Source organism: Lissotriton helveticus, chromosome 1_1 (assembly GCF_964261635.1).
Source record: "Lissotriton helveticus chromosome 1_1, aLisHel1.1, whole genome shotgun sequence".
In the NCBI taxonomy this organism is placed as follows: Eukaryota; Metazoa; Chordata; class Amphibia; order Caudata; family Salamandridae; genus Lissotriton; species Lissotriton helveticus.
This window is the reverse complement of record NC_136057.1, coordinates 1,273,831,153-1,273,854,419: the sequence shown is the minus strand read 5'-3', so window position 1 is coordinate 1,273,854,419 and position 23,267 is coordinate 1,273,831,153. Positions and strand designations below refer to the sequence as shown.

General features: G+C 42.9%; 1 protein-coding gene across 1 annotated transcript in view; it reads left to right on the top strand.

The window, feature by feature from the left end:
• The window catches only part of LOC144772627 (galectin-1-like), a 134,852-nt gene extending 111,853 nt beyond the window's left edge, over window positions 1-22,999 (top strand). Inside the window, exon 5 of the mRNA XM_078657071.1 lies at window positions 22,657-22,999. Coding sequence (XP_078513197.1) covers window positions 22,657-22,833 — 177 coding nt within the window. The 3' untranslated portion in view covers window positions 22,834-22,999. The remainder of the gene's footprint in view (window positions 1-22,656) is intronic.
• The last annotated feature ends 268 nt before the right edge of the window (window positions 23,000-23,267 follow it).

The window sequence follows — 23,267 nt, the reverse complement described above, 5'->3', positions numbered from 1 at the left end:
AGCAGGAACCCTTCTTCTTCCTTTTGTTTCAAGCAGAAGATCAGAGAGGCTCTGAGCCTCTTGGATACTTATTCCAAGTTCTCTGGGTCAAGCAGGAGGGCATTCCTGTCCAATGAGATACAGGGCAACGCGCCAGGGTTTGACCATATCCTCCAAAGTGTGGCACTATAGTCTCCCAGAGAGCACTATTTCTCCAAAATTCAACAAGGCTGATTTTCTGGCAGAGGGACAAGAGCTGGCTAAGCCCTCATTCAGGATGTTTAATTTCCATACTGTACCCCCCCCCTTACATCTGCTCATTCCTTCCTTAATGTTTACATCTGCCTGGGTTCAAAGAGTAGGGGTGTAAATGAAACTGGCCGCTTCTGCCTGCCGCCTCCTTTTATTGAAGATGATTGTTTACGACCCCTCCCCCTGCTCTGTCCTTCCTATTTAGCAGAACCCTGCCCTCCCAGAATGTCTCTCTAACCCCCAGGGGTTCCTTTGCCCTTCATTAAAGCAGCCTGGCCAATCCACTTAACTTTGGCCCTCAGGTCTGAATACTGGAAGGCTAAATGTTGGCTTACGGATGAGAAAGTCTTACAACTTCTTGTCTGTACATTTTAGGATAAATTGAACATTAGCCTATTGTTGGATTTATCAATACCATTCTAGGAAGTCTTTAAACTATATTTATATGCCCCCCACCTTAACATTAGTTATTATTAAACAACTTCTTGCCATGTTAACTTTTGTGGCTGGGAATTTGCAATGGGGAAAATGAACTGGGCTGATTCTCCAACACCAGGGCTTTAAAAATTTTTTTATAAGGACCCTGGCTATATCTACAGGAACCCCCCCCCCCACACTAACATCTAAGGAAGACTTTAGGGGTACTGAATATGTCAAAATATTGCAGATCCTCACTTAACAGTCCTCCTAGCACAAAAGTCAATTTTGGGACGCAATCGGGGGAGTGAAATGTACAATTGCAATAACCCCAGGGCATATAAAAAAACAGTTTATAAAGACCCTCTTTTTAAATACCTGACCATCCAAACCACCCACCCACCACCAATGGGAAACATAGGGGAGTCCCTGGGGGTACCCAATAAGCCAAAACATTGTACTTTAATAATTATTAAGTGCCCCTAACACCAAAGTCGAGTTTGGGCACAAGTTGTAATTTTAAAAGCAGTCCTGAAACACAAAGCTGCTTTAAAACTGATCCCAGGCTTCTGCAGTGCACACATGCAAATGCAGAAAGGCTGCTGGCCTCTAAACTGCCATGCCCTATTATATACTAGGGACTTAAAGGTAGCTCCAATCCACCCGTCGTAGTATGTACTAGGGCTTTATAGGGGAGTTAAGTTAATGCCAATGATTGGGGTACCCTAACCCATAGTGTACCTTACTGTATGTAAGTGTTTTTACTGTATTCTATGTGTGTTTTCAGCATTGTGCTGGCCCTGGTTAAGCAGAACCCAGGGTCAGTCAGAGTCAGTTACCACCAGTACCAGTCAACAAAAAAGTTGGGGTTGGCCAGGGTACATTATGACTGTGCAACACCGACTAAAAGCAACGATATACAAATAAAAGGCGAAATTCGACAAAGTATCCATGCCTACTGTTCCCACTTTGAAGGAACCAATCAAACCTAAATATTAAGTAAACATTAGTGTCAGTCCTCTTCTCATGAATCATACAATGTAAGATTTTCCAACACCGTGGTGTTCACAAATATCCCACAAGTGGGGATTCTTCTCCACTGCCTTCCCTCATGAACAAGTGCAAAGGTTTACTGTTCAGCTAATTAAAATATAATTGTGTGGCCCTTGAGCACAATCTAACCATAACATTACAGCTAATAAGAATATTCATAAGACTTGGCTTTCTGAACCGAGAAAAAAAGAGTATGCACAGCAAGAAAGAACACAGCATTTCATTTCACATAGAGCTTCCAAATCAAGGACTACTGTGACTATGGCTACCTTTAGAGGAACACACTCTAACACTGATTAACTTTTAATGTGAAAATTACTCATTATGGTCACTCAAAATGTAAAATCACATTCAAATGCGATCAAGCAAAGATTACATGTAATGCGCAATTACGTGTAGTCAAATAAAAAATACAAGATAAAAAATGGTTACAATGTGCCACTACCCCTCACTTTTGGGAAGCTATCAGGTAAACTTCAGAGCATTCCCTTCTGTGATCTTTAGGAACTTGGAACTGGAACAACAAGTGGGTCTGTGGACCCTTCTTCAATACAAAGCCTACAGGACATGTGCATCCACTGTCTGCACATTCAGAACCGGATTGCATTTGTACTCCATTCAAGTGTCCTTTTGATGCTGCTCTCCAGACACAGCCTTTACATAGAGTGATGCTTTTCAGAGCAGGGTAGTCTCCAGCCTGAGGCTCCAAAACAGATGCACAAAAGGTGTGAGCTTTCTGCCACACTGAAATGCGACCAAGGGAAAGAACAAAGACTGGCCTCACCTAAGAGGTCCCCTTTTCCTTGAACAAAAGAGGTTACAGTTGCACCTTGACCCCCACCTCACCAAACGGTAGTGCTTTAAAGAGACTTATCAGCAGCTCCTCTCAGCCAAAGGCCTGGTCGAATTTCTAAAGGATCCCTGCCTCTTCTTTACCCACTTCATTGTCTAGTTCGTCTCTCCAGCTTCAGGATTGTCAGCAAAACACTTTTACTGTCTCTGAAAACAACTGACTTTCATCTTGTGCAAGAGGCAAAAGCAGGGGCATCAACAATGGATCCCACAGGCCTCCATTACTCTGCTTAACTCACATACACACAATCCATGTACCATGCAGACCACACTATTCATCTCATGAAGCGGCGGCTCCACCAATAAGGTGGAGGAACGTCGCCTCACTACATGTTGAGCAGTGGATAAAATAAAAATATAATGATAATAACACTATGTTATTATCATTTTATTTTTTCGGTTTCTGGGGCGGGCGAGGCTTGGCTGTGTCACAGTCAGCAAGGGGAGGAGTGGTGGGCACTTAAGTGGGCATGATTGCTTGGCCAGCCGTCTTGGCCCGGCCAAATAGTTGTGCGCACTTTGCATGTTCCTCACCAGGCTGTAGTGCACAGCCCGGTGAGAAACATGCACTGGCTACCACTGACTGTCTGAGCGCAGAACCACGGTGCTCAGACCAATCACAATGCTGCATTGCAGCATTGTGATTGGCTGAGGGAGCCTGTTTGTTCTTCATGCTTCAAGCAGGAGCAGAAGAGGATGACAGAAGGCGAGACGGCAGTCCATGAGCAAGGTAACTAATTTTTTTAATTTATTGTTTTCTTTCCCACCTAACCTTGACCCCGCCCATGTTACTTGGTGGCAGCTGCCACTGATCTCATGCACCTGGGATTTTAGCGCTAAGAAGTGGCACTTTACACTATTATGCCAGTAGGTCTTCATTCCAGTGATGCAGATCAAAATTCGTGGTCAAAGCAAGCATAGATTCACAAAAAATGTAATGCTGCCTCCAACACTATATGTACTATACCTGTGACAGGGATAGTAGTCCAATTTCTCACAATGAGAGCACACTTGGTGTGCCCGTCCAGGTTATAGGACAGCTCCAGGACCTCACTCATGTCATGTCATCTGGTGTGGCCCCTGACACACTAGATTAGTGTGTGGCTACTGCCAACACAAAAAAATATATGTGATACCAGGTAAATGCAGTAAATGCAGTCAAGTATTCCAGGCAGAGTAACAAGACTGTTCAGCGGTTAGGGGATATTCTCGTCCCAACACTGTGTATAGTATTAAGCTGTTAAAACAAGGCAGAGTTTGCACAAAAATGAGGGCCTATGTCTCCTCATATTCACAGGTTAATTGCCCTTACAGTTCTTATTTCATCTTATAGTCCTATCTAACATGTATCAGTATAATAGATGAAGCTTCTTGCAGTCGGCCTATGTACACCATGGCTCGATGCCACCATATACATCTCTCTCACATCTTTCACCCTTTCATCTGTAAATTCATGGATCCTACCTTTAGAAAGTGCCTGTGGAGAAGATGCAATATGTCTCAAGGGCAAGTTGAGTGTGGTGATAATGTCACTTAGATAAACTAAGGGCCTGATTGCGACCATGGCAGTCGAACTGCAGCGTCAGCAGTTGGGAGAATGTTGGCAAGCCGAAGGCATCCCGGAAAGCTGGATTTTGACTACCCTACCAGGCTGGCGGTCTGCCAGCGGCGGTCTTGCAGTGGCGGCATGCTACGTCTCCTATACAGAGCCTGAAAGCAAGGCTGCCGCACTGCAGCACCTCCACAGTAGTGTGTGCACTCTTGCCATGCACCATGTCATGCCTGGCGCACCATGCGCCCACGACAGTGGAAGCATAGGGGACAGTATGTGCCCCTTGCCACTACCCACACTGGGCAGAATCACCCTGGAGCCCATACCTTCCTTTCCACCCACCTGTTTGTGGCACGATTTCCGCCATGAAAAGGTCAGCGGAAAGGATGCCCATGATCTGCATGGCAGTGCCACCAGAGATCACGCCTTTCCCCACCGCCCCACCTGCTGGATTCTAGATTCTGCCGGCAGTCGGAGCACCGAGGAAGCGGCGGGCAGCTTGCCACCTCGAGTACACCGGTTTTGGAACTGCCATACTCGTAATCAGGCCCTAAGTCTTTCACGGAGTGCTTTATAGCTGCCACTGAGCCCTGTCCCCAAAAAATAGCCACTCATAGACAGCATGAGTGCCACGGCTGAGACACAGCTCATTGAGGCTGCTACACTCCTAACAAAAAGCTCAGCACAGCCAACAGGTGAGACAGAGCAACAGGTTTATCAATCATGTCTGAGAGCATAAAGACTGACACTAGTAGTCTAGGAACATGGTGCTAGCCCATGGTAGGTGTATGAAGTCCTCTTCCGATTGTTGAACCGTGCCCACCTCTAAACCAAAGTTTTCTATTTCTTATGGGGTATAATACAACTCGAGCAGATGTTTACAGCATAGCAAGCTATGTCTGTTATTCACAAAAATATCCATAGTCTGCGAGCAAAAGTGTTGCCACTGCTCACTTGCGCATGAAATCCACAAGCCTTTGGTATCTCTGTCTTGCTGCTAGCTGCAGTAATGTGTCGACTGAGCTTGCATGTTGCAAAATTAGGTGCAAGAGTATGTTCTATGTCTGCTGCTCTACTGACAGTGAGGGTAAGGCAGTTCTCAAAGATATGTTGGAATATAAAGTAGAGAAGGGTTTCTACTAGTCATCGGGGTGCTTTTATTGAACAACATCTGAATTTCACAAGGATATTATGTTAGTTAGCAAATATTACATTCCTCCTGTGATGGACAGATTTAATCAATTGGGAGCCCTAGTCTGACTTTGTTCACTCTAGCTGATTAGTCTCAAATTATGATACAGCCTATATATAACAACAGTCCCAAACTATTCTCAAACCTTCACATTTTGCTCTTTATTTAAGAAGCATACTCCAGCTAAAAGCAAGCAGAACCCGAACATAATAATTGCAATCAGAGCCAATAGGTAGCCCATTTTTCAGGCAGCATCTTCATGAATCTCCGATTGGTAAAGAGGACGTATAGTGATCGGACACTTAAAAAGTAAACTAATGGTGATTGTAGGTGACAATACGGTGTGAAAGCTCAGAAATATTTGTCATTGTAAATTATTATACACATGTTTTAAAAGCTCAAAAACATTTGAGAAGAAAATAAAGTGGTAAAAAATGATCGGCCCCCCTCATGAAATTGGAATAATTTGATAATCTGCCTTCCTTGTGAATATTAAGGTCCTTGGGCCGTATTAGACATGACTGCACCAGCGCTAGTTATCGCTGTTCGCCGGAGTATGCATCTGTTGCCATTATGGAGGATCAGTTTGTAATACGCCGCAATGTTGGCGCAGACTTTGCGGTCTGTGTTTATGTGCGTTTGCGTCTGTGCGCATATGGTATTAGCGCTGGTGTAAATGCATTTTTTGCTGTAACATTCCAGTGCGTGTGGGTTCACAAACGGTTTCCTATTTAGGGGAAACCCGGAAAACCGCCGGTCCGATTAGCATTGCGGTCATGACCGCGGCGGTGTGAATTTCCGCCCGCCACTTTTCCGCCGGTAGCAGTCCGCCCGCCTGCCTGACAGGCAGAGCTTGACCACAACAATTGTGGCGGATCAGGGCCAGGCTCCGCCGGCATAATTATGATGCCGGCGGTAGCCAGTTTTTCCGCTGGGCTGGACCGCCATGGAAAGGGTGGTGGAGACATGTTCCAGGGGACCATTGCGGGCCCCCAATGTGTTGGGGGGGTGTGGGTGCACTAGGGGGTACCCATGGTACCCCCACATTTCCCTGTACCAGGTGGCATGGACTGTGCAGTGAGATGAAATGACCCATTTTGGTCAGATTGTCCACCACCACCATAATTGCCGAACACCCCTGATCCAAGGGCAAACCTGTGATGAAGTCCAGGCTTATGTTCTGCCATGGGCGAGCAGACGAGGGCATGGGCATCAGCAAGCCTTTTTCCCTGCTATTTTCCCCTTTTGCTCTCGCACACACCTCGCATTTCTGTACCCACTGAGCAACATCCTTAACCAAGGACTCCCACCAGAAATATCGTCTAATTAGACTCATCATTTTAGTAACACCAGGGTGACCTGCCATAGGTGCTACGTGACACCACGCAAAAGCCTTTTTCCGTATCTCTGTGGTAGGAAGGTACAAACATTTTCCTTGCAAGGGTAAACCTTGTTTCAACACCCTTCCAGGAGCCCCATCAACCCAGCGCTCCCAAGCTGCCAAAGATCTAGAGCCCTTGATTTCTTCCAGGAAGTTTTCTGCCTGAACCACGCACAACACCTTAGCTGTGGGGATGATAGCCTGTTGGACTTCCTTCTGTTGTTCATTAGGTAACATTTGCCTGGACAAGGCGTCAGCCTTTCTGTTGTCTGAGCCAGGTCGGAATGTCACCACAAAGTTATATTCCGCAAAGAAAAGCATCCAGCGCATTTGTCTTTGCGTTAAGTGTCTAGCTGAGGTCATGTATTGAAGGTTTCGGTCGTCTGTGTAGACCGTTACTGCATGACAAGCCCCCCATAAGTATTGCCTCCACTCCTGAAAAGCCCTCTTAATTGCTAAGCGCTCTTTCTCTGCAATGGTGTAGTTAAGTTCAGCAGGGCTTAACTTCTTGGAGAGGTAGGCTACGGGGTGGAGTTGACCAGTGAGTGGGTCTCTCTGAGACAAGACAGCACCTATCGCTTTATCCGAAGCGTCGGCTTCTACCACGAACGGATTTTCCACTACAGAGTGTGCCAGCGCTGGAGCCGTGATAAAAGCTCTTTTCAAGGTCAGGAAAACCTCATCTGCCTCTTCAGTCCATACGAAAGGGGCCCCTTTTCTCAACAATCTAGTTATAGGGACTGCTGTTTGTGAAAAGTGCAATATAAAACGGCGGTAATAATTGGCGAACCCCAAGAAACTCTGCAGTTCACGCACGTTCTTTGGGGCTGGCCACTCCTGAACCGCCTGGACATTCCTGTCTGACATCTGCAAACCTTTAGAGCTAAGATTCACCCCCAAGAACTCCACCTCCCTGACTCCAAACTCGCATTTACTCAACTTCACATACAATCGGTTTTCTCTTAACTTATCCAATACCTTTTTCACTTGAGACTTATTACATGTTTCATCCTGTGAGTATACCAGTATGTAATCGATATACACTACTACAAAGTGATCCAAATAATCCTTCAACACTTCGTTAATAAAAAATTAAAACGCAGCTGGGGCATTACAAAGCCCAAAGGGCATCACCAAGTACTCGTACAGCCCGTATCGCATCTTGAACGCCGTCTTCCACTCGTCCCCCTCGCGGACTCTCACCAGGTGATAAGCCCCCCGTAAGTCCAAACGGGTATAGATCTTTGCTTCCCTCACCTGGCCGAGCAAGACAGAAATTAGGGGGAGAGGGTAACAGTTCCGCACGGTGTTCTTGTTCAAGACATGATAGTCTACACAAGCCCTTAGCTCCCCGTTGGCTTTCGCGATGAAGAACAGAGGTGAGGCAGCAGGAGAGCGGGAAGGCCTAATGAACCCCAGTCGAAGGTAGTGATCTATATATTCCTTCAAATGGGTGGTTCAGGCACAGATAACGCGTACACCCTGCAAGAAGGAATAGTGGCCCCTTCCACCAAATCTATACGGCAATCGTACTCCCTATGGGGGGGTAAGGTTTCCGCTTTGCTCTCGCTGAACACGTCTCTGTAGAGACTATACTCGCCGGGGAGTTGAACGTTCGTTTCTACTGCCGTGGCTGCAGAATAAGAGGAGGTTAGAACAGCTACATGAGCGGAAGGGCCAGATACCATATGTTCTCTGCAATACTCGGGCAAAAACTTGAACGTTTTAGACTTCCAGTCCACAACAGGGTTGTGGTGGCACAACCAAGGCATACCTAGCATCACCTCGTACTGAGGAGACGCTATGATGTTCAAAGACAACAGCTCTGAGTGTATGTTCCCTTGCAGCCTAACAGACAGACCTACCTCGCTGGTTTTCTCTGTTATCTGTCCTGATTTCAACGGCTGTCCATCCCCCGCTAAAACGTCCTCAGGGTTTTCTCTCGGAATACGTGGTAAGGACAGGCGAGACACCAAGCCATCGTCAATAAAATTGCCGGTGGCTCCAGAGTCCAACATGACCAACACCTGATGGAGCTCTTGCTCACATTCAAGGGTCATACCTATAACCAGATGGGACTCGTTTTCTCCTATCCCGATGGTGGATAGAGAATTGAGTTTCCACTCCTGCTCCCCTCCACTCCTGATCTCTTGTCCTTTGATTGTTCTGCCTCAAACCCTGCGGAAGACACCGCTACTTTCTTGAATCGAGTAACACTGGAGGTCTTGGGCTTGGAGGGGCACTCACGGACGTAATGCCCCTTCTTCCCGCAGTACATACACAATCCCTGCGTTCTCCTAACTTCCCTCTCTTCTCCAGACAACGGGGCTCTGAGTGCTCCTATCTCCATCGGTTCAGGGCTGTTTTCCATCTCCCCTGAAACCTTGCGAGGGGAACGTTCAACATATAACGATCCCTTTTCCCACCTTCTCCTAGAGCCCCCTCTTTCTGTCATCCGACTATCTAATCTCAATGCCAGGTTAATCATGTCCACACATGTCCTTGGCTGAGGATCCACTTGAGCTATTACATCTTTTAAGTCTTCCTTCAACCCCTGATAGAAAAGGGACATCCTCTTCTCTTCAGGCCATTCAGCCTCAGCCACCAGTCTATTGAACTTGGTCACATAGGTGATCAACTCGCCTCTTCCCTGCCTCAATTCTAGGAGCTCCTTGTCTGTGCTAAAAGTAGTAGCCCTGAGATCGAACACCCTTTCAAATTCGGTTCTGAATGCCGACCAGTCTGACAAAATGGCATCATTATTTTTAACTAACGGCACCGCCCAGTTGGCCGCATCCCCTACTAAATAAGATATGGCGAAAGCCACTCTTGAATGGCTGGTAGGGAACGATGCTGGTTTGCATGAAAAATGCAACAATACCTGAGTCAGAAAAACCTGTATTTTGCAAGGGTCCCCTGAGAATCTTTCGGGATTGGCTAAAGGAATGGGTGGAGGCACTGTCACCTGTATGGAAGACGCCGCAGAAGAAGCATTACATGGATTCTTAGACAACTGTTCCAGCTTGTCTCAGAGCGCTGCTCTTTCCGCTTTAGAGGAAGCCAGCTCCTGCTGAACTAACCCGAGAGCATGTAACACATCCTCCATGGACGCCATTTATCACAACAAACCGACTAGGCAGAGTGAAATACGTGGGTACTTGATTCTGTCAAGGTTGGCACTCCGCAGGATCAGTGCGCCGTGATAAAGCTCCACCTCCAGACCTCCCGAACACCCTGATATGTAACCACAGGGTGTTCAAGTGATACGGTGAGGGAAAAAACCACAAAGGGGAAAAACCCGGGAAAGGAAAGGAAGGGGACTGCTGGGAAAGGGAAGCTGTAAAACAAAGAGCACACAGGTTAATACAATTCCTTAAACCTACTCTCATTGAATTCTCGCTAAATAAAAAGAGGTGTACCTGCCCTGTTTATGCTTTTGAGCTTCCAGCCAGCAATGCACTCCTTCCTCCTTCCTTCCTTAAACAACATAAAACCACCATTGGTTTTCTATGGTTTATCCTAACATGATTCGTAGTATCGAACACTAAGGAAATGTACATACCCCTGGGGGTTTAACCACCCCAACATAAAGTAGCCATGGAAAGTTGTAAGCACTAACGCGACAACAGATCCTCTCCTTTTCGGATAAGTAATTCAAATTCCATCAGAACAACTCCCAATGTGATTCCCAAGCCAGCGATATGGATTCCTTCATCCACACCGTTGGAAAACAAAAGTGCAAAGAAAACGTCACAAGCTACACCAAATACGGCAGGGCGTAGTTCCAGCACTACCGCCGCCCGCTTTAGTATTTGTAATCCAATATAGAACTTCCAGAAGTCATGAATTCATGACGGCAATTTGGAGGAGCCCCCCCTTCATTCCGCCACTGGACGGATCACCGATCCACTTTACAACAGCGAACTCGCTGTCTACTCCTCTCTCACGGAGACTTGCTAGCAATTGACCAAAACGAAAACGAAACCAGACTTAACAGCTAAGTCTAAGAGCTAACTGCTCTTCAACACACACAGCAACGCCCAACCCAGGAAACGCTGGACTGTTACCGGATCGAAGGTTTCATCAGCCTGCAGCAGTCAAGGAAAACACAGCCTCCAGGAGTCCAACAGGGAACGCGGTCAGCGCTCCCGCAGGTACACAGTTTAAATCAAGTACACTCGCTCCCCAGCCCGGACTCACTATATCCCATCGCAGCAAAAAATCATGGGAGATGTAGTCCGAGGCTCGAGCGCCATGGGATATGTAGTTCGGTAGGCGCGAGTCTAAATCCTGACACATACAGGGGAATTACATTGAGTACAATAGTGACCCTGGCTGCCAGAAGTCCAGTAGGCCACATCTGATCCACCGTCCTCCTCCTGTACCTATTCTGTAGTTTTTTCACTTCCAAGTTTCTTCTTTTTCTAGAACTAGTCTCTCTCTCTCTCTCTCTCTCTCTCTCTCTTTTTATCTCAAACATGACCTTCTCCTTTAAGTATTGGATCCCAAGCTTCTCTTACACACTTACACAAACACCTCCTTTTGTCTGTCATCTGAAGCTCCTTTCTCATGAGTCCCTGGAAGTCAGATGAAGTCAGAGAAGGGCTCACTAGGGCAGTGACACTAGATGGTATTGTGTCCTTCAGGGGCAAAGCTGAGCAGAGAAGGAACATTTGAGATGCTACAAATTCTACTTTGAGTCAATAGTATCAGAATTACCTTTGGTCCCTGTGTCATGGCTCCCATTTCCCATTGAACTAGCAGGCCAGGATGTTGACAATAAAGTGATCTCTTTTAGTGGCTGCAGGGTTAACCTTTTTCAAACACAGAGTTCACCTTCAGCTCTTCAAGTTACCTCAACATCATCAACAAGGTCCTGATGTTATCCACGATCATTTATTACCTTTCTCCCCTCTGATAATCTACTCAGCATCAAAATGTCTTATTATTTTTGTCACCAATTCTCCTTTTACTTCAGAGAAAGACACCCCTTATCCCTTTTATCAATCCACAAGCCTCTGCAGAGAACTCCTGTATCATATCCCAAACCATCCACTAGTCATAGATATTGTTTCAATCATATTTTATTCAAGATCATGAATTACTTTGTTACAGGTTAATGATTCTGGCATCATGCATTATATCTGCCATTTCAATTGGCCACTTACAATTAATGTACAGAACTTTATTAAGTGGTATTTAGTGTGTTGTACCGTAAATGTGCTGAACCTTATAAATGTTTATATTGAGCTTGTTACTCTAAACCACAAAATAACCTCAGCTACCATACTATATCTCTTAGGTCCTCTGATGGATCTTGTTCTGTGCTGAAAAGGACTCGGATACTTAGGGGAAGAATAATTATCATATGAGGACCTAGAATAAGATCATCGTTAATTTTTATTTATTACTGATGGAATTTTCCAGGTAATTCTATCTCTAGATCAGTTGATTATAAGGCAGATTAATTTGGCCACAGCCAAATAATGAAATAGAATCAGCAAAGTATTTTACTTCAACTTGTATTTTTATCAAAACTGAAATGATCAGCATAAAAATCTAATTATAGAAATTGAACTGATTTAATAAGCATTAACAAGCCTGTGAAACCCAATTTTGAAGAGAGCTATCTTCCTCAGCCTAGGAAGATTTTATCATATGAGAGAAAATATTTTAGGAAATCAGTTATCTCTCACACAAAGCCTATTTATTTAAGTTCCGTAAGTCACAGAATGACCAGTTCCAGTTCATGGACAGGTTGTCGGCCCCTGTCCATATTGCAGCATCAATGCCACAGCTGTTTGAAGGAACCCTTCCAGCTGGAAAGATTCCACCACGCACACATACTACCCAGCAGCAAACTCAGTATGCAGCAGTGTTCGCCTTGTTTCTGGAAGTCCAAGTCATCAGTCTCTGTACCACAAGATGGGTAGAGAAAAGATGGACAAGATAGGAACAACCCCTGCCTAGAGTTTAGGCAATTATGCTCCATCGATTTCTGGCTTACACCCTTTGACATCACCAACATTTTCAGACCAGTCTATCCAATTGGTCAGTTTCAATAGGATGTGATGATGTAGTAATTTAAAGTATACAAATGAGTAAGAATTAAGTAATCCATTACTTTGCATTTTCCTTAAGACTACTATTTTATTTTTATTTTTATTTTATATGCTTATAAAGCGCCAGACTAGACCCCCGAAGGGGTATCTCCGCGCTATAACTGCGAGTATTGAGAGAGTAAGAAACTGTGTCCAAAGATGGGAGGGCAGTTAGTAGCTGGGGAACAGAAGGGTCTTGAGGTTTTTCCTAAACATCATGTGGTTGGTAATTGACCTTAGTTCGAGCGGCAGTGAGTTCCATAAGACAGGTCCAGTGTGGGCCAGTGCACGTCCACCTTGCCTGGCCTTCTTAATTCTGGGTACTTTAAGTAAAAGTTGGTCGCTAGAGCGCAAAGAGCGTCCTGGGGTGTAAGGCTTGAAAATATCTATAAAGTACTTCGGGCCCATCCCCATTAGACTCTTGTGTATGATACACAGGGTCTTAAAATGAACACGCTTCTTCACAGGGAGCCAGTGAAGCTGAGACAATAGGGGACAGGATGGAGTCCTAGGAGGAGCATTCATGATAATCCTTGCGGCCGTATTTTGAATGACCTGCAATTTCTTGATTTGCTCTTCATTAGCTCCTTGGAGCAATCCGTTGCAGTAGTCGATCCTACTAATAACAAGAGCCTGCACCAGGGTTTTCCTGTGGTGATCCGGGAGATAGGGAAAGACACGTCTGAGCATCCCTATAGCCCGGAAGCAGGTGCCGGCTACTTGATTGACATGGTCCTTAAAAATGAGTTGTTGGTCAAACATAACTCCCAGGTTCTTGACCTTAACCTTGGGGGTAGGAACAGGGCCAAGTTCCAGAGGCCACCAGTCAGAGGACCAGTGTGTTGTTGCTTGGCCGAACAACACAACCTCTGTTTTCCCGACATTGCACTGCAGACAATTCGATGACATCCAGTCTGCAATGGCTCTCATCCCCTCTGCAAAAGATTTTTTTATTGCAGGTGTGAGAGTTTTGAAGGGAAAAAGAAGTTGGGTATCGTCAGCGTAGGATACAGGGGTGAACCCGAAAGATCTTGCTAGGTTGGCAAGGGGGGCCACATATATGTTGAAGAGTGTCGGGCTCAAACAGGAGCCCTGTGGCACCCCCTTATTGAGCTCCCGATAGGTGGACTTGTGGGAGCCCAGCCTAACCTCTTGGGAACGCCCGGACAGAAAACTCTCCAACCATGCCAAAGCCTCTCCCTCTATTCCTACCTCCTTCAGGCGATGGAGAAGCACCTTGTGAGACACCGTATCAAAAGCGGCGGAAAGGTCCAACAGCACCAGAACCATAGAGCAACCATCATCCAGTGCCATTTTGATGTTATTGGTCACTGTCTGAAGTGCTGATTCTGTGCTGTGGTTAGGCCTGAACCCAGATTGGGAATGGTCCAGGCCTTCCGTCGCTTCAAGGTGTTTCGAGAGATAGGTGTTCACGTGCTTCTCCGTGATCTTGCCTAGGTAAGGTAGGAGGGAGATGGGACGCAGGTTGGATAGGTCTGTCCAGGGGGATGAAGCCTTCTTTCTTATTGCGTTCACCACTGCCTTTTTCCAATCTGCTGGGACTTGGCCTGTTTTGAGGGAGATGTTTACCATTTCCAGAATATGGGGACCTAATAAAGGGATCAAAGGGCCGACCATTTTAGCCGGTACCAGGTCATTAGGGGATCCTGTTTTAATATGAGTACAGAGAGTAAGAAGCTCTGTATGAGTGATGGGAGGGAAAAGCGTCAGGGAGGTTTTATTGTCTAAAACAGAAATAGCGGTGGGACCAATTTTAGTTTGACTTTTGCTGATATTGTTGGCAGCTAATATATTTTCATAGATAGTGTTGATTTTGTCCTCAAAGAACAGCGAGACTTTATCACACAATTCCTGTGAAAAGTCGTCTGAACTTTCACACGCTGTGGGTTTTATAAAGTTTTGTAAAATATTAAAAAGTTCTTTAGGGCTGTTACCTGCTTCTTCTATTTGTAGTGTCAGTTGTAGTTTCCTTGCTGATTTAATGTTTTTATAGTATTCTGATTGGGCCTTTAGGAAAATCAGACGGTTGTTATCAGTTTTAGTTTTTCTCCAGACTTTCTCGAGACGTCTACATTTTTGTTTCTCTGCTCTCAGTTCTTTTGTATACCATTTTTCTTGTTTTGACACTAGGTGTTGTTTGTGTCTTTTTAGGGGGGCAATGGTGTCAATGGTTTTTTTGATAGATTCATTGAGTTTGACTAATGCAGTATCTGCTGTATCTGACTCCAGAAAAATGGGATCTGTCCATACCTCATGAGCCGTATCAATATTAATTTTGTGCCATTGACGTCTCCAAGAGGGGGGGGGGGGGACATTCTTAATAGGTCTCGTAGGAGTAGGGAGAGTGAATTCCAACAAGGAGTGGTCGGTCCACGATATGCTGGTGGCCAAAGAACAGTTTATTTTGGTAGAGTTAGAGAAGATAAGATCGAGCATGTGTCCCCCTGTATGAGTAGGTCCATGATTTTTTAATTCCAAGCCCAAATTCAGTAAATCTGTAATTAGAGCCATGGATTCGGTCAACAGTGGCTGGTCAACATGTATATTAAAATCGCCTAGAAGCAGAAAGTCTTCTTTTGATTTAATATGTCGGGCTAAGATTTCTTGGAGAGAGAGTGCAAAGTTGGGATCTGCTCCTGGGGGTCGATAGACCAAAGCCCCTTTCCAGGTAAAATGATTAGTTAAATGAAATTTAAAAAGCAGGGTTTCTAATTGCGCGTTTGAGTGTTGTTCAATAATAGTACAGTGTATATGATCCCTGTATATGATCGCTAAACCGCCTCCGGTTTTAATGTCTCTGTCAAGGTGTTTGATCTTATAGCCAGAGGGAATCCCCATTGCAATGGCTGTGACAGTGTGGGGTTTCAACCAGGTTTCCACAAGGAAACATATGTCCGGTTGGATTGAGTGTATTAGGTCCCAGACCTGATGCTGATGTTTAGGTAGGGAACGTACGTTTAACAAGAAGCTTTTCAAACCCTTGACTGAGGTATGACGGTCCGCAGAAGACACGTTGGTGATAGATAGATGTCGACATTCAGGGCAAGAGTAAGCTGCCTCAATGCGATGCCAGGGTATGATTGTGTTACAACATGTGACAGGTCTTAGGCTACGTAAGAGACGGGATGAATAAGGAAGGGGTTGGGAGTTCTTACCGGTAACGGTTTGTGGGACAGAGCCAGGGTCCATCGCCCCGCGCCCCGTCCTGTCGCGGACGGGCGCAGACGGGCTTTTCTTCGGCGCTTCTTAGGCGCGCTCGAAGGCGCCCCCTGCGCGCAACCGCTGCGCGCTTGTGGGAAGGGCGTGGCTAAATAGCCCGGAGTGAGGTAGCCACTAGAGCGCTAACCTCAACTCCGGGAAACCGGAAGTGCTGTCTACCTGGCTCTTGCCTGTCCGCCCTCCGCACAACGGCACTATTGCCGGGTCGGAACGAGGCGGGCAGGCGGCAAGATCGAGCCCAGGAGATTCAGAGGGAGAGAATAAGTTGTTTCAGTTGAACAAGTGAGTCTGTCCAATTAAAATCATAATATACAGTATTAAAAAATATAACCGACTCTAAAATCAGTCCGCTATAAGTGGCGCTTCTCGCAGCCCCCTGTATTTACCACAGTTGTTGAACAAGTAACTGACGCTCTCAGGCACAGCAGCGGGTCTGGGGGACACTGCCACCGTCTCCCTACCGCGCTGGCTCGAGGGTCAGGACGGCCTAAATAGCCCGGAGTGAGGTAGCCACTAGAGCGCTAACCTCAACTCCGGGAAACCGGAAGTGCTGTCTACCTGGCTCTTGCCTGTCCGCCCTCCGCACAACGGCACTATTGCCGGGTCGGAACGAGGCGGGCAGGCGGCAAGATCGAGCCCAGGAGATTCAGAGGGAGAGAATAAGTTGTTTCAGTTGAACAAGTGAGTCTGTCCAATTAAAATCATAATATACAGTATTAAAAAATATAACCGACTATACTTTAGTCATACGATTGGTTGTGACATTTAAGTTGTAAGCGAGTTTATGTTCTCATCCTTTGTCAGTTCTTTCCCAAGCATGTGCTCTAGGAAGTAACAATTTTGTTGCAAGACTAGTCAAGTAAGCTACAAACGTGAAAAGAATCATTCAGTGTTACCACACAAGTAGAAACTTTACAAAAGGTTCCCATAGGCTTCAGACTATTCAGTTCCCACTAAGAAAGAAAAGCACTTTTTTAAGACCTTCATGAAACACAGCTTGGGCATGATGAATTTGTGCTGAAATATGAACTGCACATTATTTAAAACAGTGTATTAGTTCTTCAATTAGGCAAACTAGTGATTTGCAATTATATCATATGAGTATAAAGTGCCCATAAAAGAAACATTAACACTTCACTATAGTTTTGCATATAATTTGTAAATCTCTCAACACGTTATAGTTTAATATATAATTCAGGATTTGATAGGCACATTTAAAATAAACCTTTACGAAGCACAAATTATCACATCACCTTGTGTAGCATCTATTTCTCCTGTCAATGTCAGTGCTCACATCACACATTCTAGTGTTATTAACCATTTTCCTAACACACAAAATGGCTTTTCTTATATAGAAATGTCTATGTTATCATTTTTTTACATTCATCTATGGATAAAGAAAACATATGTTAATCTTTTTGTTAAACTTCACATTAGCTTATCAACGAGTTAATGTCATAAGAAACCCACACCAATCTTTCTGCATGCTTTTACGATGCAGTATCTAAATCAAGCCTCATTTGTGCATTTTTATGAAACTTGGTAACCTAACACACATTTGTCATTATCATACATTAATGTGACAAATCATTTTTCCAAGGTGAATTCATAGAGACAGACAAAATATAATGTATATGCTCTATTAAGGGTCTTCTAAAATCTTAAATCTAGTAACCCCCTCCACGTATCCATCAATAATAGTCTTTTAATAGGGGCCTGGGTCAATGTGCCGTAACTTCACTATCCTAAGCGTGTACAGTCATTAAACAGTGGTGTTTCCTTGCCAGTTATTCTGGTTGCACTTATATTGTGTAATCAAGTTACTCCTGTTCTGCACTTCTCCCTAGTGGCAGTGAAGTTAAGCAGTTTCAAGACTGCCATCAAATTACTCCTTTTCAGCACATTTTTCAGGGGTAGCAAAGTCGAGCAGTGGCGACTTAGGTCCTAATTTAAGGTTTGACAGACTGTACTCAATCTGTCAGGGTGGTGGAGGGCATTACGTCAGCCATCCTAATGGACTACAAGTCACCACATTTAGAAATGATCGCCTACCAGCCGTCATCTCTATACCTTGAAAGGAACCGCTGTTAAAGTGGTTATTTTCAATGTTTAAAAAGTTTGGTGGACAGCCACCGTCAGTTTTGATGTCTAGTTACCATTATTTTTCAAAGTTTTTGTTATTCAGAAAAAACTCCACTAGTGGAATGTTGTTTCTGTAAAGCAAAGATCTAATGACTCTCATACTCTGGCGGTTTTCTCCCAAATATGGAGTTTGCTACTTCTTTTTTCTGTCCCTCACCACCAGGTTTTTCTGGCAGTGGTGGGCAGAAAGAAAAGACATTACACTGTCCACACTAAATAGCAATGATGGTGCATTGTCCTTCCTCTGACATCCTCTAATCAATTGAGCCATCAGAGGAAGCTGTGCTACCTTTAAATGAGGTGCATGGACCAACGGTTTGTGTTTAGGTTGTTCCTTTGCGTTTGTGATGGAGTACCTTCTTTGCCACACTTTAAAAATAGATCATTAGTCTACAGGGGTTAGAAACGAAAATACAGCAGCAATGACAGAATGACACCCAAACTCAATATTCAGTCACTGCTATGAGGTAAATGGCACAAATATTAAAGTCAAAATATCATGTCACATGAATATCATGTCAAAAATATTGTGAATACCAATATATCGCAGAATAGAATTTATAATGTAGTCGTTGGTCTGTATGGTAATAGGATGGGAAGGTCAATAAATTGTAATTGATTTATTGACATTTTTAAATTTATATTAATAATTTATATTTTAGTAGTGAATTGTTATATTAAATAATTGTTGTTTATTTAATTGTTAATCAGGTCTTTTGTAACTGATAATTAACTTAGTATATTTTTATTTATTATTAAAACTATTTGTTTTTTTAGGATTAATTCATTGCTACATGTTTGTCTAATTAATATTTGTAAAAGGTGTTTTAATGTTTTTATTTTGTTTTATTTAAGTAATATTTTCCTGTAAATGTTAATTTATTTAATGTTTGGGTGTTTGTGATTTTTCTGGGTCACAGGGAAAGAAGTTACTTTAATTTAATATTAATTAACTTTATTTAGATGATTGTATTTGTATTGTTTTGGTTTATGTTGTATGCAGCTTTTGTTTTCATAAAATAGGATGTAAAATGTTATTGTTGTTTGGAATTTAAATGTTTTCTAGAAAATATTTATGTGTTCAACACTTACCCTACAGTTGCATACATTGGAGGTGGAATAGTAATTGGACTTTCCCTAATGTTGCTTAGATTGGAGTGGGAATAGCAAATCTAACCTCTTTGAAGTCGAGCGCTTTGCAGATTGTTGAGTAGACTGGAATGGGGCTAGTAAATGTAACCCCTCTGAAGACCAACATTTTCTTACTGTTGAATAGATTTAAGTGAGAATAGTAGCTTTAACCACACCGAAGTACAATGCTTTCCCTTACATGGATTAGATTTGAGTAGAAATAGTAAGTCTAACCCCTCAAAACAGTTTCCCTAATGTTGGTTAGAGTGGATTTATATTCATTTCTATTTTGTTGTTTAATTTTATTTTTCCCAATGTTTTTATATTTCGTTTTTATGTGTATATTGTTTTAATTTTTGTATTTAATATATTATTGTAAGTATTTTTTTGTTTTTGTTATTACTATTTTTGTAAATGTATAAATTAAAATATTGTTATTCTGTTCTTTTTAAAATATATATATCGTTGTATATTATTTGTAATTTTCACTTCATTTTAATGTTAGTATTTAAATTAAATAAATGTAAAATGTTTACTTATTGTTATATATTTAATGTATATATCAATTAATATATATATATATATATTAATATATATATATATATATATATATATATATATATATATATATATAATTAAATTAAATTAAATCAATGATTTCAACTATTTAACATTATATTATCTTGAAAGAATTAACTATTTTAAATAAATTACTATGAAGTCAATATTTATTAATAAAAACAATATTATTACCTTTTTTGACTGATATTCTCTTCAACTATATTTTTGACGCACCATTTTTGTAATTTCTATTATAAATACCTAAACGCAATATTTTGGTAAACTATATTTTGACACAATATTCATGTCACATGATATTTCTGTTCACAATATTTTGTCATACAACATAGGACTATGTGAACAGATAATCAGAAAACGACCAATAGAAATAGGATAGATATAAAAAACTCACAAAAATTCCTGACGCAGAGCCTGGCACCTTCAGAAGCCGAGATAGAACCAAAAATATGGTTATAGGTTTGACAAGCTAGAGAGTACATTTTCAGATATCATTCAGCACTAGCCTAGTTTTATCTTATGAGGCATTGTGCAGACAATCACAAAAAGGGTCAGGCCGCCTCAGTTTACTATTATGAATTGTAAATAGTTAAAATGTTGCGCTTGATAGAAAAATGGTAAGTGTACATTTTGGATGTGATCTGTGTTCCCGCTGATATAATGACTCTGATGGCAGCCCGGGCTAATCAGTGGATTGAAACTCTAATGTTAAGATATCAGTCAAAGCAATTCTAAAACTTCATGTCCTAAAAAACTACCACAAAACAAAGGTCTCACACATGTGATGTTCAGACTGCCAACAGAGTCTCAGTATCCTGTTAACAGGGCCTTCAATGAATACCTTACCTACTTTGATGATCCTTGTAGAGACCACATTTCAGAAGTCTATATCTCAAAATGTAGTAATCTCCTGCAAATTTCTTTCCATACCAGGGGCTCCAATGAAACAGAGAATACATGGTGGATACCAAAGGCTAGCCCAACTGAGTTAAAAAATGGGATTTATGTCTTTGGTCTAATCACAGCTTTAAAGGATATTATCTAGATATTCTTAAAGGCTGGAGAGATAAACTGCGCGGAAACCAAAACAATTGGCACATGTAATGAAGTACAGCTTTAAGTGATAGGCTTGAAGAGGAAATAGCAAAGGGACCGGATGGAGGTTGTAGTGCCGGGAAGGTTGGCCATGGTTTACGCTCAAAACAAATTTTGGTGGGGAAACAATAGATGTAACTGCTGTACTTCAGGCCTAGCTTTGTCTTCAGTTTTTATTCTGTCTAGCTGGGCTGCGGGGATATTGTGGATTCTGGACATCTAACTCCATTAAATTAGCCTCAAGGCAGATCTTATCAACTGCACCTTGAATAGGCCTTTTTGACAGCGAGAGGACTAGAGCTGAGCTAAATTTAAATTAGCTGGTGTAATTTCAGGAACTTCATGACACAGTTATTAAGCAAAACTCTTCAAAATTTGCTACAAATGTAACTGAACTTGAGCGGCTGTTATTTGGGGTGCTTTCGTTTTTGCACACCGGAACATCTGAACGTGAGTGGCTGTTCGTGGTGCTTTTCTATTTGTGGTGCATTTCATGCTAAAATATATCACTAAATGATGACCTTGCATTTTGCATCATTAAGTGTAATTGCACATGTTTTGTCTACATTTTGCTTAACTAGACAAAGCAAATTACGTGAATTTCGCATACTCCTAGACAGGACACATTTCTTTTTATATGGAAGGTCAGCGAGAGGATCCCTGTGGGCAATGTGACATGAATTATTTTTGTCCTCCTTCCTTAATTGTCTTGTTGCAATTGGTCTAAACGTTTTCCTCTTATAAAATAGTTTTGTCTGCCTTACTTGTGCTGTGGATGTCAGAATAAAAATGTAATGTTTCTTCAGTGAGAAGGCCTGTCTGTTGTGCAACTTAGAATGCAGAGGGATGAAAATATGGAGTGGAAAAATATAATGTGCACCTTAGACCTAGGTTTCAGATCCCAGTGGCTGCACCATAGTTCATGCAAATTGCAATATGTTTCTGATATGAACAAGCTTTACAAGTCCCCCACCATCAATGGCTTGTATGTACATGCTTCCACAATCTACCTCCACCAGAGACATGCAGTTTAACAGCTTCCACAGGCATGTGAACATGTATTTAAACACGTGTACAATCCTCTTTCACCATGCATGCATTTTTTATTTTTTATTTTATCCCATATCTTCCACCACCAGCGACATTTATTTACAAGCAGCCATAGCTCTCTTCCAACTGGGAGATGTATTGACAATCTGCTGATGTTTTTTTTCACTAGGGACAAGCATTTGAAAACATCAATGATCATTCCCCGTGAGGGTCACGTATTTACAAGCTTCCCATATCTTCCTTCACCAGCGATGTGTGTTTATGGGCTTCCCATGTGCTCCTCCACCAGGACATGTATTTACAAGATTCCAATCCTCTTCTAGAAGGGCCGTGCATTTGCAACTCCTACTGCCTTATGCAAGGGGTTTTAGAAGTAAAATTGGGGAAGATTACAAGATAATTCTAGTGAAAACTGGTAGCTGGTGGAAATGATAGAGGCCTGGTTGAACCTAAGAGTCAAAGAAAGTTAGAGGAGCACTTAGTAGAGGTTTTGTGGTGGAGGTGAAGAGGAGGGTGGGGCTGGAGGAAGAAACTGATGCAAGCAGTGGGGTTTGAGAGGCTGGCAACATCCTGGTTGGCAGAAACTGAAGCATGGCATGTTACCCTAATAGTGAACTCTACTTTTTTATATTCATTACAGGTAACCATACGATACGGCATGGATCAAATGCTGATCACTTTGCAGGATAGTGTAAAGCTTCAGTTTCCAAACCGGTTGTGCCTGGATGCGGTCAACTGTCTGTTTGTTGAAGGATTTGACTTGCATTCTTACAGTGTGGCTACATCGCTTACGGGAGGATGCCCAAGCCAGTGGTGACAGCCTAGAGTACACGCCACAGAAACTCCCTGACTGTGGGAAGTCAGCCCGATTATCTAGAGAGGGTGTGGAGTTTGAGCTTATCCCATGGGGTGTCATCTCTTTTCAATAAGGTCCTCTGTATATGAATATGTATTCTGAATAAAGTTTTCTTTTCTTTATTAAATTGTTGCTTCAAGAGTTATTTATTCCTCTAGATCTATTTCTGTAACCGTTAAAAGGGCAACACCTTCAAAAATATATCTCTGCTTTTACGACTATCCATGCAAATGTGCTGCATGGCCATGGTTGAAACATCTATTTTTGGGATACCATATTCACTTTATAAAATGGATTCTGGTCTGGAAAACGGTCTCTACGACGAAAGACTGACCAATGTAATTTCACATCTGCAAATGGTAGAAAGACAGAAAAGCTTTTTTACGTCGCTTTGT